At 40.5% G+C, this 16,566-nt stretch overlaps 1 protein-coding gene across 10 annotated transcripts in view; it reads left to right on the top strand.

Moving 5' to 3' along the window:
• The window catches only part of chka (choline kinase alpha), a 64,284-nt gene that overhangs the window by 34,557 nt on the left and 13,161 nt on the right, over positions 1-16,566 (top strand). For all 10 annotated transcript variants that reach the window (XM_055649438.1, XM_055649435.1, XM_055649437.1 and 7 more), the window contains 3 exons: positions 11,820-11,933; positions 12,613-12,746; positions 15,995-16,099. In XM_055649438.1, coding sequence (XP_055505413.1) covers positions 11,820-11,933; positions 12,613-12,746; positions 15,995-16,099 — 353 coding nt within the window. The remainder of the gene's footprint in view (positions 1-11,819; positions 11,934-12,612; positions 12,747-15,994; positions 16,100-16,566) is intronic.

Genomic DNA, 16,566 nt, shown 5'->3' with positions numbered 1-16,566 from the left:
TTGAAGATTAATGATCCCTCTTCCAATCTAAGGGCAAGTGCCAACTGAGTCATCCAAGCTGATCAACTCTGATGATCAGCCAAGTCCGATCAGACCAGTGATCAACACTGGAATCTTGCAGGCTACACATTTTGCTGCTTCAGTTTGCAGTTGCTGAGTCATTATAAGTAAAATCATTTGCATTCTTTAATTATCTTCTGAATTTATTTATTCATGAAGATGGGTATTTTGAGTGTAACAAAATATGTTTAATTGGAACACTGGAGCTATTGGAAATACAGATTTGTTTTATTGTGATCGGTTTGGCACTTTATAAGGCCAATGACTCTCCGTGCATTTCAATTAATATAAATTTGTGCATAGACTACACCATATTTTTGAGCTAGATATTAATTTCTATTTTTTATCAACGCAGTAAAAATGAACAGGCTAGGAGAGTTCTGTTTTCAAGGTTACATTTCAAAGCTGGTATTTATGGCATTATCATGAACAGGATATTCTGGGACACTAAATGAATGAGATTCTTAGCAAAATAACTTGGCACAAAAACAATTGTAGATATCAGAGACTTGGGTTTGGTGAGAATGATACTGAATAAAGTGCCTGGAAGAAATCATAAAACTAATTAAATGTTCAGAGAAGAAAACAAAATGAGTGATTGAATAAAGATTATTGCATAACTAAAATGATTCTGAAAAGACTATTTTGATTACCGTATTTCCCGGCAATGAAGATGCTATTTTTATCCTAAAATAAGGCCCGAAAATTGACCTGCGTCTTGGAGGCTGAAGGTTAGATTGTTAGCCAAAAAAGATAAACTTGGCTATCCCTCAGTCCAGCAACATCAAGAACGATGTTGCTGTATTGAGGATAGCCAAGTCTATCCCTCATTGCTGGCAACTGATTTACATTATCTGGGTGGCTAGCTTCAGTGTCACCCTTGCAGTCACTTTGCTGATGGCGACATTCTACCAGGTCGGGTCTGGTCCCCACGGCGGGAAGAGAGAGCAGCTTACCACTGGGCAGCAGGGACACTGGGCGTCCGATGACGTGGAGTTGGCCGAGCAATGCTTCTCTCATAGAGATTGCTCCGCGGAACCTGCCACGCCTTCGACCCTGGGAAGCGGCTGCAAAATAGTGTCAGATTAGGAAAAGGGGAGGTGCAACAAGACCTGGGTGCCCTTGTACATCTGTCACTGAAAGTAAGCATGCAGGTACAGCAGGCAGTTAAAAAAGCAAATGGCATGTTGGCCTTCATAGCAAGATGATTTGAGTCTAGGAGCAGGGAGGTCCTACTGCACTTGCACAGGGCCCTGGTGAGACAACACCTGGAGTATTGTGTGCAGTTTTGATCTCCTAATTTGAGGAAGGACATTCTTGCTATTGAGGGAGTGCAGCATAGCTTCACCAGGTTAATTCCCGGGATGGTGAGACTGACGTATGATGAGAGAATGGATTGACTTGGCTTCTATTCCACTGGAATTTAGAAGGAAGAGGGGATCTTAGAGAAACATATACAATTCTTACAGGATTAGACAGGCTAGATGCAGGAAAAATGTTCACGATGATGGGGGGGGGAGTCCAGAACCAGGGGTCACAGTTTAAGGATAAGAGGTCAGCCATTTAGGACTGTGATGAGGAAAAACGTTTTCACCCAGAGGTATTGTGAATCAATGGAATTCTCTGCCACAGAAGGCAGTGGAGGCTAATTCACTGGATGTATTCAAGAGAGATTTAGACATAGCTATTGGGGCTATTGGAATCAAAGGATATGGGGAGAAAGCAGGAGCTGGGTACTAACTTTGGATAATCAGCCATGATCATAATGAATGGCGGTTGTGGCTCGAAGGCCTGAATGGCCTACTTCTGCACCTATTTATGTTTCTATGGACTGACGGTAGAAGGGAGTTAGCATAAAGAGGTGAGATGGCACAAGAGCTGGCAAGCGATAGGTGGAAATAGATGAGGAAGAGTTGAACAAATAGAGTCAGGTTGGAGAAGAGGGGTGGAGATAACAACACAGGCTGGGAGAAGAATAGTGGGTGCAAGCATGGGCAGCAGGTAATGGAATTTGATATGAAGAGTGGAACCAAATAAAGAGATGATGTTGGGCAGATGGAACTGTGAAGGAGGAGGTAGGAGATCCAGCAAGAGCAGTGGATAGATAGGTTAGAAGGGGTAGGAAAATGGGTGGTAGGTGCTGGGAGGGAGTGGTTGAAAGCAAAGGGGTTAAGGACCTGTCCCACTGCGGGGACCTAATTTGCGAGTTTAGAAGAGTTTAGGAGTGTTTAAAAAAAAAAAAAGTGTCATGGTCTTGTTGTATCGCCGAAGTAGAACACCTCCTGCGACCCCCTTCGATTATGTAGAGAACTTCCTACGAATATGTAGAACACCTCCTTCGACTATGTAGAAGACCTCCTTCGACGATGTTGAAGACTAGCTTCGGGAAAATTAGACACTGAATAGTGGAGAGTGAAGACGATCACCTTCGACTACCTTCGACTATACTAACACAATCTATGATTAACCTCGATTGCCTTTGATTACCTACGAATAACATGCCGACCTACTTCGACTAAACCTAGGAGTAAAAAATATCGATTTTTTTTCCACGCCGACCAATTTTTACTCGCGGGCAATTTTCAGCATGCTAAAAATGACTCCTCGACCAAACTGAGGCCTCAAGTATGCCGGAACTTCTCTCGAGCATGAAGGAGAATTACATAGACCTCCTAGGACCATGCTGCGAGTTTTAGTCGAGGGCAAACTCTTCTAAACTCGCAAATTAGGTCCCCGCAGTGGGACAGGCCCTTTAGAGGACCTGGGTAGATCAGAAGGGGAGAAAAAGGGACAGAAGACGAGTGAGCTTCTTTAAATTTGGAGAATTCAGTGTTCGTGTCATTGGGTTGTCAACTACCGAGGCAGAATATTAGGCACTTTTTTCTAGTATGTTTTGAGCCTCACTCTGCCAATGGAAAGGCTGAAGACAGACACAGACTTTAAAAAAAAATAAGTCTACATAAATTGTCCAATGAGTAGGAAGAGGCCATTTAATGACCAGAAACTCGAGTCTGAATGTTACAGTTGCATTGACTTAAACAGTTAATTTTAGAAAGAATCTAAGTCCCTAAAGGACACCATATTCAAAAAAACAGCTGTGCATCAGATGTACCTTTGCAGAGAAAGGCAGACTGCTCCCATGACTATCCCCTCTGGTAAAGGGGATGAAATTTAATGTTTAACAGGAATGCAAAAGGAAGTTTAATGCTTTAAATATATATCATTTGCATCGTATATGTTGGAAACCGAACACACAAAATTTGCCAAATCACTCAGTGGAGGAATCAGTAATAACAGCCAAAAAGCAAAATACTGCAGATGACTGGAAGTATGCAGAATGTCAGATGGTTTCGATAGAGAAACAGTTCACATTTCAGGCAGCTGCATTTTCATTGGAACTGGTGAAAGCCTAATATTGATGGATTGATAATTTGATACGTGATGGGTAACGTTGTGGCTGGAGAACTTTGACATTCCTCTGACTCCCCAGTGTACCTCAACAGTATTGGTCTGAATAGCCACTTTTTGAAGCACAATGCATGTATGTAACCTTCCTGTAAACAATGAGATGGTCAATTTCATAAACAATATTTGTCAGGTGTGCAGTAGATAGTCTCTGGATGTTGAGGAAAGACGAATAAATCCTTAAAACATCTTTGCAATCTTGAACTCTATTTTAATTATCGCATTGTAAGTAATAACTCCTGTGTGCAATTTGCATGAGGAGCAAACTTTTCATTATTAATTTTTCAGAGGACTGGGAGTTTTGAATGTGCTGTGCTTTCTACTACACTGCAATTCAGACTCCCTGTTCCTCGTCTGGCTCTGAAAGAAACATTGTTGCAACATGAAGATTAATAATTCTCAAACAATTGTAAGCTTACAGTTTCATCAAATATCAATTGCATAGGTTTTTAATCTTTTCTGTAGAATGTGTTCACGTGGGAAATTTGTGCACTGCTTTTTGCTTTGAAGCATGAAATATAAGGGTGTATATCTTGCTCATCTGTATGTTTTCTGGCTTATTCAGTCTCCACAGGAATTGATATTCATGAATGGAAAAAAAACAACAGAAACCTGCAATTTTTTTTAGCTATCATTAGCAATTTGTATTTGTTTAAGTAACTAGTATTTAAGTACTGGAAATTCAAAAATATATTACAGATTTTGACTGGCATTTAGAAAACTGGGCTGTTTTGATCGCCTAGATGAAAGGTGTGTAAAATGAGACAGATATTTGTTCACATTCTGCACATCAATGGTGAATTTATGGTGGTTTTAACAAGGCCATATTCAGTCCTTGGAATTCAGTGTTCTGATAGATCTCTGGAAATTGTCCATACTACATGCTTATTTTGAAAGTCTTATATCTGTGTTATGGCTTTGGTAAAACCTTGAATTAAGAATTAGTCATTATTAATTGCTTTGGAGTAGCATATTCTGTGGAACACTTCAGGTCTTATTTGTGTCAAGATCCTGTGAAACCATGGGGAATAAATGATGTTTGCACAGAATCTCATTTGGTATGCTCCAATAAACCACAGTGGAAAAACACTGTCTGCAAGTAGACGTGAAAAATATGCACGGTTAAGCAGATCAAGGGTGACAATCTGGCAATGGGTGCCAAACTTCAATTGTTGCTACCAAATGTTAATCCTTTTGCAGTTTTAATCTTTTAGTATTTCGTTGAACTCCAGATTTAACCGCTACGTGAATTGTTTTACTGCTAAAATGCATGATTATTATTGTAAGATTTAGTAGCTAAAAATATTGGATTAAGTTTTAAGACGGTGGCATTGTGCCAAGTATTCCACTTGCTCAACACATTCCTTCTTGTGACATGGTATTTTTGGGGCTTTCACTGAATAAGTTACTTTTTTTTTAGCTGTTGAATATCATTGTAATGATTAGAATAGTACAATGCTTTGGCCTTTTCTATTACCTGCTGGGTTTTTATTTTTACAAAAAAGCTGAAGCTCCTGACAACGGGGAAAGAAATAAAGAAAAGCTACATAAGTTGCAGAAAATATGTATGATTGAAATATAAGCAAAATACCAGTCTTTTTTTTAAAAATGAAGAAGAACATTTCCTGTTCCTCCCTTGCAATACTAAAACAAATGGTGTCAGATAAATGTTTCTGGATGATCACTTGCGGTACAAAAAATAACTACAGCCTGAGGACTTGTAATTTTGCTTGCTACCTGAACCTGCTACAGTAGGTTCCTTTGAGCTCAAACAAGCAGCATTGCAACCTGAGCAATCCTAAGCTATGCTTGGGACTTGACAGTGCAGAACCACAGGGGTGTATTTTTGCCGTGCTGTGATTAAAACAAATATGACATGTTAACTAGCAGATATTGCAAATACATGAGGAATGAGTATGGACAAATAGATTTGAATTAGGGTGTTGCAGCAAGTGAGATTTAAAAATAGCTGTGTGTACAATAAAACAATCTGGTGCAAAAATTATAGGTGACTTTACTTTATTTCTTTCCTGTGACCACCAGGCCACAAACCATGTTAAAATCACTTTCATTATCTGCCTTCGGAACAGTGTGGTAGTGCACGTAGGCTCCAAACACCAGGGCAATGTTCCATTTCCCCTGCCCTGGCCTCAGTTCATTCATTTGCAGCTTCACCATAGCAACTCCATAGTGGAATGTTGTGTCCAATGTCTGGTGCGTCACCACAACCAGCCAAGCTAGATAAGCAGCCCAGCTGCAGTGCAAAGTAGCTCTACAAAATGACAGAGAATGGAGGGCAACAGTAGCCACCTCTACACTGGCATCTCCATCAGGAAAACAGAGGCACATGTAATGAGTAATACAACAGTCGTGGTGCCTTTGATCAGCATAGACTGGCCACACTGAACTAGCAGTAATAGAGTGGAGGATGAATTTGTGGAATATTTGACATATTTCCTCTGCATACTAATCTAGAAAACCAACAATGGTATGTAATTTTAAAATCTAGAATGAGAAGCTATTAATAATCTGATATTCATGGAAGAATAGTTATAATATGATATATTGTACATAGGTTAAATGTAATTTACATTAATCTAAAACCGGTTTTAATTCTAATAGTAGCAATGTTACAAAATTTTGAGATTTAAAAAATCAAGTCTGCAATTTATCCCATCAGATAACGCATAAAAAGAAGTTTAATTTGACACCTACTTCACTTTCATATCTCAAGTAATAAAAAAGTTATGGCCATTTTCATACTCGGAAATTAGCATCCTATTGGGGGTGGGGTGGGCGGGGGAGGAAGAAGAGAGATTCAGCAAAGGAAAGTAGAAGACCAGTGCAAAACACAGGAATACATATCTAAAGCAGCCTTTGAAATGTCTAAAGAAAATATTTTCGAAAGTTTGATATTAAGCCCTTGCATGATGAAAATATATCTTGGAGAATAAACAAATGGCCAAAAAATGAACAGATATTTTGTCTACTTTCATGGAAGACCATCTGGAAACAGTGAACAATAAATCGAGGGTGAATGAGTGTCTGAAACAAATCGGTACTGGTAAAATAAAAATGCTGCGGAGGTTAATGGGGGTTAAGAGACGTTCTCAGGACTGATAATCTGCATCCCAAGGTTTTGCAAAGATATTGTTTCTGGAATGGTTTATACAGTAAGATGATAGCAAATATAACATTACATTTAAGAAAAAGGGGTGGAGACAAAACAGACTGAGCCCTTATCAGTGGTAAGGAAAACATTCTGGAATCTATCATATTGGAGGTGGAACAAGACACATAGAAAATGATAGGATTGGGTAGATTGAACATGAATTTATGACAAAAAATGATATTTAATACATTTTTAATTTGCAACTAGCAAAGTAGAAAGGAACATACAATAGCTGTTCTGCATTTCTTTGGCAAATTCCTTTGAGAAGGTATTACGATGGTTATTAAAATTAGACTACATGGATTGGGATACTATTAACAGAAAAACATGCGTGAGATTAAAAGTTAAATTGTTAGGTTGGAATCTGAGTAATGGTGGATTGCATCAGTCGATGCTGAGGCCTGACGTCTTCACAATTAATATCAAATATTTGAATGGAATGGACGAAGTGTATTGGATTAGGAAGGGAGATATCCAGATTTTATGATGATATACACCTGACAATGTGGGCTGTGAGGACCAGGCAGTAGGGTGCCAGGAGAGCATAAATGGGTGACGGATGTAGGTGAGGACATAGCAGATTTGAGGAGAAAAAGGTGAAGTCCACTTTGGAAAGAAAAATGTGATTTTTGTTAAATGGTAAGAGATTAAAAATATTTGATTTTCAAGCATCAAATAAGGTGATTGGTATATTGCGTCATCTTGCAGGAGGATGTAAGTGGAAGACTAAAGATGTCTTATTGCAATCCTAAAGGATCCTAGTGAGACTAAATAGGGTATTGAGTATGGTTTCAATTTCAAGGGGTGGGAGGCCAGTATGGGTCATAGGGTGATACAATAGATAGTAGGTGCAGGAGTAGACCATTCGGCCCTTCAAGCCAGCACCGCCATTCAATGTGATCATGGCTGATCATCCGCAATCAGTACCCCGTTCCTGCCTTCTCCGCCTATCCCCTGACAATACAATACAATACGGGTTTATTCGTCACATTGCACATAAAGTGCAAGTGAAATGAATATGTCAGCAGCGATACAATGAGAAAGAACACACAATACACAATAAAAATTTAACACAAACATCCACCACAGCATTCATCACTGGTGGAAGGCACAAAATTTGGCCAGTCCTCCTCCATTTCCCCCGTGGTCGGGACCAGAGTCAGCTCTTCCCCACTGGAGACCGCGGCTTCAGGATGGTGCAGGCCGGCGGTCGAAGATTTAAAATTCGCGCCGCAGCCAGAAGCACCGCAGACCGCAGGGCCGGCGGTCGTAGCTCCTCTCCAGGGGTGATGATAAGTTCACACCGGGTCCGCTGTAGAAGTTGGCCACGGGCCAGCGGTGGAAGCTTCTTCTTCCCCCGGGTCCCCAAAGTGAGATCCCGGGCTGTAGACGCCGCGCCAGCTGGAGCTGTGCAGACCGCGGCTTCAGGCTGCCGGCTGCCACGGGCCAGCGAAACGGAGCGCTCCCCTCCAGCAAGCCCCAGCGAGGGCTCGAATGCTCCACGCCAAGAGTCCACGCTGCGCCCGCCGCTGAAGCCCCAGGCGCGTCTCCGGGAAAGGCCGTGCTGATCCTTGTTGTTAGGCCACGGGGGAGGCGACCTAGAAAAAGTCGCCTCTCCGTGGAGGAGGCGACCGAAGTGGTTCCCCCCTCACCCCCCACACAAGACACACAGAGAAACATTAAAAACACACATTAAAACATACCAAAAAAAAAAGAAAAAAACGGACACGCTGCTGACAGGGCGCCGGCTTGCAGCGCGACCACCGACCAACTCCGCTATCTTTAAGAGCCCTATCTACCTCTCTCTTGAAAGTATCCAGAGAACTGGCCTCCACTGCCCTCTGAGGCAGAGAATTCCAGAGCAGACTCACAACTTTCTGTGAGAACTATTTCCTCGTCTCCGTTCTAAATGGCTTACCCTTTATTCTTAAACATTGGCCCCTGGTTCTGGATACAGCGTGGAAATGGGCCTTTGGCCTAACTTCCCCACACTAGCCAACATGTCCTAGCTACACTAGTTCCACCTGCCTGCGTTTGGCCCATATCCCTCCAAACCAGTCCTATCAATGTACCTGAATAACTTTCTTAAATGTTGGGATAGCCCCTGCCTCAACTACCTTCTCTGGCAGCTTGTTCCGTACGCCCATCACCCTTTAGGGGAAAAGTTGCCCCTCAGATTCCTATTAAATCGTTCCCCTTCAACTTAAACCTATGCCCTCGATTCTGGTCCTCGATTTGCCTACTTTGGGCAAGAGACTGCATTTCCCTGATCTATTCCTCATGATATTATACACCTCTATAAGATCAAAGAGTAGAGGAAAAGTTTAGCAGATTGATTCTTGTAAAGTGGGGTGGTGTTTATCCAACAGATTGGGGCCTATAATATTCAGAGTTTAGAATAATGAGGTGATCTCACTGATAGATAACGACTCTTGTGGGACTTGACAGGAGGCAGGAATGATGGATTTCCTGGCTGGGAAATCGGGTTAGTCTCAAAATCAGCCATTTAGGACGGTTGTGAATCTTTGTACTACTCTATCCCAGGTTACTGAGGAGATACCAAAATGCTCAAAACTGAGGCAAGACTTTTGGATATTAAGAGAATCAATGGATGAGCACAGGAAAATGAGTGTGATGGAAGATCTGCCACCAGTCTATTGAATTCTGGAACAAGTAGGAGGGGCCTGATGGGGTCTGTTTCTAGCCTTTTTTACAATAAACAGCATTTCACGTACTCGCGGCCTTTGCTTTTACTTTCAATTAATGTGAATTTGTTTAACAGCCAAACATTATTGTAAAGCAATATGGCACATTTTGATATTTGACAAAAAAAAGTACTGCAGATTCTAGAAAGGAGCTCTTTGGAGGCAACCTACACTGACTCAAACCAAAGGACTTTTAATCTTTTTTTTGACCTGACCCGACTCCCATATGTGTCCTATTCGGTAGTCAGTCAGGCACCAGTTGTTTCTGCATTACTACTTTCACCAGTCATTTCAGCTGTTACTTCCCTAACCCTTTCAACACAAAGCAGTGTTTTCTCAGACACTGGTACTACTTTGTCTTAACATTATTAATTCAATCGTATGTCTGTTTTATTCAATGCTTGAAATAATTTTTCAGTGATATGCATGTGTGAATTTCTCTAGAAGCATTAACCTGTTTTAGCTAGTACACGTTTTTATCCCAGATGGACCAGCAATGTCCTTCATCCTAAAGATTGTTAAAACATTATAATATTACGGGTACATTGACTTATCACTGCGGAATTCTTTTGCAAACTAAATTTCAACCATTTCTAATTACTATCAAGTTTCTTTTTATGATATCTTATATTAGTGTTGCTACATTTTTATGTCTTGATTTCATTTTTGCCTATTTTTGTTGAGGACCCTGTGGTAAACATTAATCATGTAATGGCTGCTTTATCTTGTCTTTTGTTTTTTCACAAACTGGATCGCGTTTATTCATGATTCCTGTTGTAGTCTTGTATTGTCTGCAAATTATCCTGACATTTAGAGGTGTGTAAATGGATCTTCTAGTTTGCCAGAAAGGAATGAATGGTCATCCACCTATCTAATGTTTGAGGTTTCAAGCCAAATTATGGAGACATTTTAGATAACATTTGTTTTACTTTCTTTCTGCATAGTTAATTACCCATGCACAAATGAAATGGGTCATAGTTTAAGAATTGCCTTGTGTACTTAAATATTGCAGGGGTTAAATTATTTGAAGCCATTCGTTTTTTCAGTATAACACCAGTGAATTATTTGCTGCTTGTTTATTTAGAATCCCCTTAGTAAGAAACATTTCAATGCTGTGTCATAGGAGTAGCTGTCACATCTTACTGGTGCATTAACTTGTTAGTTTTCAATGTTTAGTTTAGAGATTCAGCGCGAAAACAAGCCTTTCGGCCCACCAGGTCCGTGCCAACCAGTGATCCCCGCATGCTAAAGGGGCTGTCCCACTGCGGCGACCTAATTGGTGAGTTTAGAAGAGTTCGCCCTCAACTCATACTCGCAGCATGATCGACACGAGGTCCTAGGAGGTCTTTGTAACTCTCCTTCATGCTCGAGATTAGTCCCCACGTACTCGATGTCTCAGCTAGGTCGCGGCATGTTTTTCAACATGCTGAAAAATGCCCGTGTGTTTACAAAAAGGTCACAGTGGAAAAAAATCTGTTTTTTTTACTCGTCGGTTTAGTCGAAGTAGATCGGCATGTTATTCGTAGGTAATCGAGGGTAGTCGTAGATAGTCTTCAACATAGTCAAAGGAGATCAAAGGAGGCCGTCTTCACTCTCCACTATTCGTCGTCCAATTTTCCTGAAGCTAGTCTTCAGCATAGTCGAAGGAGGTCTTCCAACATTTTCACTTTTTCAAACTCCTAAACTCTTCTAAACTCGCCAATTAGGTTGCCGCAGTGGGACAGCCCCTTAATACTATCCTATACACACTAGGAACAGTTTACAATTTTACCACGCTGATTAGCTTACAACCCTGTACTTGTTTGTGGTATGGAGGTGTTGCTCCTGGAGAAAACCCATGCAGGTCATGGGTAGAACATACAAACACCATACAGTCAGCACCCGTAGTTAGGAACAAACCCGGATCTCTGACGCTGTAAAGCAGTTACTTTACCGCTGTGCAGCCCATATGTATTAGATTACCAACTGTGACGCGCTATTTCACCCTAATCCCAATCATCTCTGCCATTTTAACACCTTGATGTCTACATACTAGAATGTAGTCTCCCTGTTTAAAGATGGCCGCCGTTCAGGGAATGGCTGATGATTATTGGTACTATTCCACTGATGTAGGAGGATGGGTTATTCATAGAATTTAGATCAAAACATCTGCTTAGGTAGTACCGATCCTACTGTTCCCATGTAATGTGACTTTCGACCTATCTTTCTCTCCTTTTGCATCCCTTAAACTCTAACGTTTGTCTTGCACTAATATCCTTTTGGTCATTCAGTGACCCTCTCCTTCCTCTTTCTCAAAGTTTCTTACTGCCAGCTATTTTCAGTTCTGGCTCAATTAATGTATGCTTTAATATGTACTTTATTTTTAGGTAATTAAAGATTAATCTGGAATTAAGAAATTATGTACTTATCTCTTACAGGGAACTGAAGCCATGGTTTTGGAAAGTGTTATGTTTGCAATCTTGGCAGAACGATCCCTTGGACCAAAGTTATATGGAATCTTTCCTCAGGGTCGTTTGGAACAGTTTATTGCAGTAAGCCTGATTTAAATGATTCTTGTTGTGAATTGTTGATTGTGTTCTGCAGCGAATGTGGAAAATTGAAAGTATAATATCATTTGTGTTCTATTAATGTTGTTATTAAATGCTTCCAAGTAAAAATTCTGCATCTTTCAAAAAAAATCTTCATGTTACCTACTGACTTGTTCTATGTGTGCTGTTATTAAGGCCATTTGTCCTGTATGCATGAGGGAATAAACTATCTCCCAACAAAACAAGTATCCTCTAAATGCTAAAAATGAAAATTATTGCTTCTTAATATCATTAATTTACATTTAAATTTCATGGATTTTTACTCTTAAATCCTTGCTCTTACAAGTGTCTCCAAATCTCAAGCTTAGGGGAAAATTGTTTAGCCTGTCTGTATTTTAATTGATTCAGGGTTGCTTTGTCCCTATACAGGTAATGTACAGGGGAAACGGTATTAGATATTTAAACAACTATACAGAAACTAGAAAGAGTTTTGACGAGCCAAGAAAAATAGAAATTTTGAATTTAAATATATAAGGAAGGCTAAATTTGACAGTACAATAAGTATGTTCTGACTGGAATTACCCATTTTAATGCATAGTAGTTCATGTTTAGATACTGCATGATGGTCTAAAACAATTGCTGGTATCTGACACGACATGAATGTTGTATCACTCTATTGCAGAGTCGAAAATTGGAGACTAGAGAGTTGGCTATTCCAAGTATTTCGACAGAAATAGCAAAAAAGATGGCCACATTCCACAGAATGACAATGCCGTTTAACAAAGAACCTAAATGGTTGTTCTGTACTATGGAGAAGTGAGTACTTGGGTGTCATATGTACCATGTAAAATGCATTCAATGTGTATTATATATATTTTAATCCACTAGACTTTTCTACCTGAAAAGAAAGTATATTTTTAATATGGTTGGTGTATATCACTTTTAGATAAAAACTTGTGGGAAGTATAGTAGTAACTCTCGGGTAAGTGCAATTCACACCATTTATGCTGGCTATATTTATATTCAACATTGAAGTGTATAATCATTCAAGCACTTTACTGTCCTTTCTGTTCTGGGCCCCGTCCATTATCAGAGTGAGGCCCAGCACAGATTGGAGGAAGAGCACTGCATGTTTTGCTTGGGCAGCTCACACCCCAGCAGTATGAATATTGACTTCTCTAATTTCAAACCGTCTCTTTCCCCCTCCATCCTTCCTCCTTCCTATTTCTCCAACCAGTCGTACTGTCTCCGACTATATTTTTTCTCTGTTTCCTTTGTTGCTACCTTCTCCCAACTAATAATGATCTATTCTACATTTCCATTGAACCTCTTTCCCTCTGTCCTACTTTCACACCTTGATTCTGTTAATATCAAACATAATACATTGTTCTCTGCTTTGATTATTGAAAATGGAGTTTCACTCTCATGATGAGAATTTTAAAGATTCCCTATCCTTTGAGCAAAGAAGCTAATGTCAATTCCAAATTCCAACGGCTTATTTTGACACTAACACTCTGGTATGAACAGCCAGCTAGAGGAAGTATCATCCCAGAAATCCTTGTAAAAATGTTGCATGTTTCAGTGAGATCCTCCATCATTCTGCTAAACTGAAAAGAATATATGCCCACTTTGCCTAATTTTCAAAGGGACAACCTCCTTTCTGTCGTCCCAGGAATCAATCTAGTCAGTCTTCCTTGACCTACCTCCATCAGAAGGCTGCCCTTCTGTGGGGAAATCTGGCCTGTATATGATATTCCATGGGCCGCCTCGCCAGGGTTCTTGAAATTGCACCGAAGGCCAACCTAATGTTTGCATTCCCAGATGCTTGCATGTCTGCGCATTTACTTTCAGAGATTGGGTGTTCTTTGAAACTTTCTTATAAAACTACCATTTAATTTAACTTTGATTAATACGTTTCATAACAGAAATGACAGTTTGTATATATTTCAATGTAACCGTTTAATTTACTGATGTGATTTAATTATGTTCAAACAAGTTTAAAACATTTTGGTTAATTTTGCTTAAATTGTTAATTTTGCTTCTGTTCAATATTAATAAGAGGATCTTGTTTGCTTATTATGGTATTAGTAATCGTCATCTGTGACAAATTGGGATACAAGCAGCCACATCCATATGAAGAATAATTCAATTATTCATGCATTCTATCTTGAAGTAAATTATACTTGGCACTCCATCACCCCTCAAGTAAATTAAGATGCATGGCATCCAGGATGACTGAATCATTCAGAACTGGTTTACTCATAAAAGAGAGGAAGTTACGGCAGAAGGGTGTTATTCTGGCTGGAGTTCTGTGACCACTGTAGTTCCACAGGGACCTCTCGTGCTGTGCTGGGACCTCTCGTGTTGTGACACCCCCACGGTGGGGACTTGGTGGGCCGAGTGGCTAATTTCCGTGCTGTATCTCTAAACTAAGGTTTAAAGTAAAGAGGTCTGTTAACATTAGGGTTTATTGTATTGTGTGCAGTTCTGGTAGTCACATTACAGGAAGGATATGAAGGCTTTGGAGAAGTTTACCAGAATCTTGCCTGGGTGTCATCGGGTGGCGCAGCGTGCGGCAGCCTCGCCTGCAGCTGTCTGTCCTTTCATCCTTTTTGTTATTTTTAGTCTGTCTAAAAGTATGTTTCTGGAGGTCTTTGAGTCTTTTTTATGTTGGGGGTGGGGAAGGGGGAAACCATTTTCTCAGTTATTACCTGGTCGAGGATGCGTCTATTCTCCGAGCCGCATCTTCCCCCCCGCCCTCGCGGCCTACTATCTGGATTGGCGCGGCCTTTCCTGCCGGAGACCGACCAGAGCTTCAGCAGCGGCGCAGCACTGAATTCCATCGCGGGACGGGACGATGCCTTGCTGTGTATCTCTAGAGTGTTGGGACTGCTGATTACATCGTGGAGCTGTGCTTTGTGGAACTTCCAGCTGCAGGCGGCGCTGACTTTTAACATCGCGGAGTCCTGGGGACCTCTTGCCGGGGGCCGCCAACGTTGTATCTCAGACCAGGAGCTGCGGTCTCCGGTAGAAAGTGGCTGATTCGGAAACTCCCAAGCCGCTGAGAGTGTTCTCCGTTCCGACGCCGGAGCTCCGATCGTCCCAACAAGAGGGCCTGAACATCGAGTCACCGTAGCGACAAATATTGATTCTGCTGTGTGGGGATGTTCATGTTAAATTCTATCGTGTATTGTGTTTTCATCCATATGGCTGTATGGTAATTCAAATCTCACTGTACCAATTGGTGCATGTGACAATAAATGTCTCTTGAATTCTTGATTCAAGAGACATTATATGGATAGGTTGGGCAAACTTGGATTCTTTTCTCCGGAACATCAAAGATTGATGGGAGACACGAGACAGTATATAAAATTGAGAGGCATAGAAGAGATAGAGGGTCAGAACCTTTCTCTGGGATGAAAATATCAAGGACTAGGGGGAGGAACTTAAAGGTTAAACGGGGAAAGTTTAAAGTAGATGTGCAAGGCTGGTTTTTGACGGATGCCTGAAATGTGCTGTCGGGCATGGTGATGGAAACAGACATGATGGTGGCATTGAAAAGCCTTTTAGATGGGCACATGGATCTGCAGGGAATGGAGGGATATGGATCACGAGAGGAAATTAGTTCAACCTGGCATCAAATTGGACACTGACATTGTGGATCGAACAGTTCTAACTGATAGTATATAATTAGCAAGCATTCGGAAAGCTGTAAAGCTCATAGTTACTGCTACATGAATAACATAAAATAGTGGCTATCCTTAATAATTCAGGCAGTATCTGTGTAGATAGAACAGGTAATGATTGAAATCTATGATCTTTATCAGATTAGGTCATCAATCTGAAATGTTACCACTGTTTCTCTCCACAGCTATTGCCCAATCTGCTGATAATCAGATTTCCACTATCTGCCATTTTACTTTTCAAGCTCTGCTTATTGTTTTATGTATGTGGAGCAAAAGAAGTTCAGTAGAAGTGGAGCTTTTATCTTGAACTTATTTTCTGTTTAACTTCAGTCACGATATTATCTCTAACAATGTAATATTCTTTATCATTAATGACAGATATTTGCAGCAAGTGATGCGAATTAACTTCACAAAGGAGTCACACATTGGTGCATTCCACAAGCTTCTTAGTTACAACCTGCCTCAGGAAATTGCGAAGCTACGGTAAGGCATTGAGATTATGAAAGCACAAATAAATATTACCACGATTTGCATTTCAACAAATGAATCTGACATGTTCATTGTAAACTGCTCGTATTGCTCGAATCAGTGAATGACTTCACTTTAATTAGCATATTAGTATCTCCTGTGATATGAAATCCGTCTCTACTGACTAGATACTATGGAGGGCGAACCAAAAACATAACCAGGGATTGTAATCAAACTTTTATTGTCTTACTGCCTATGTTCTCTGTTTTCATGGTAACAAATTTCAGCAAAAGCAGGTTGACAATAGTAAATCAGCAGCCCATTCTCCATAGCATTTTATTTATTTTCCAAACAAAATCTGCCTCGAGCTCTCCCATCTCTTTTTGTAGGTAATTCTGTCAAGCTGCCACTTTGAATTGCATACTTCCCACTGAATATTGGTGGCTGTTGTATGTCTGTATGATCAGTGGTTTTACTTTCCT

The sequence above is a fragment of the Leucoraja erinacea genome, chromosome 18 (assembly GCF_028641065.1).
Source record: "Leucoraja erinacea ecotype New England chromosome 18, Leri_hhj_1, whole genome shotgun sequence".
NCBI classification, from domain to species: Eukaryota; Metazoa; Chordata; class Chondrichthyes; order Rajiformes; family Rajidae; genus Leucoraja; species Leucoraja erinaceus.
The sequence above is the reverse complement of the archived record's forward strand: the minus strand, read 5'-3'. Positions and strand labels throughout refer to the sequence as shown.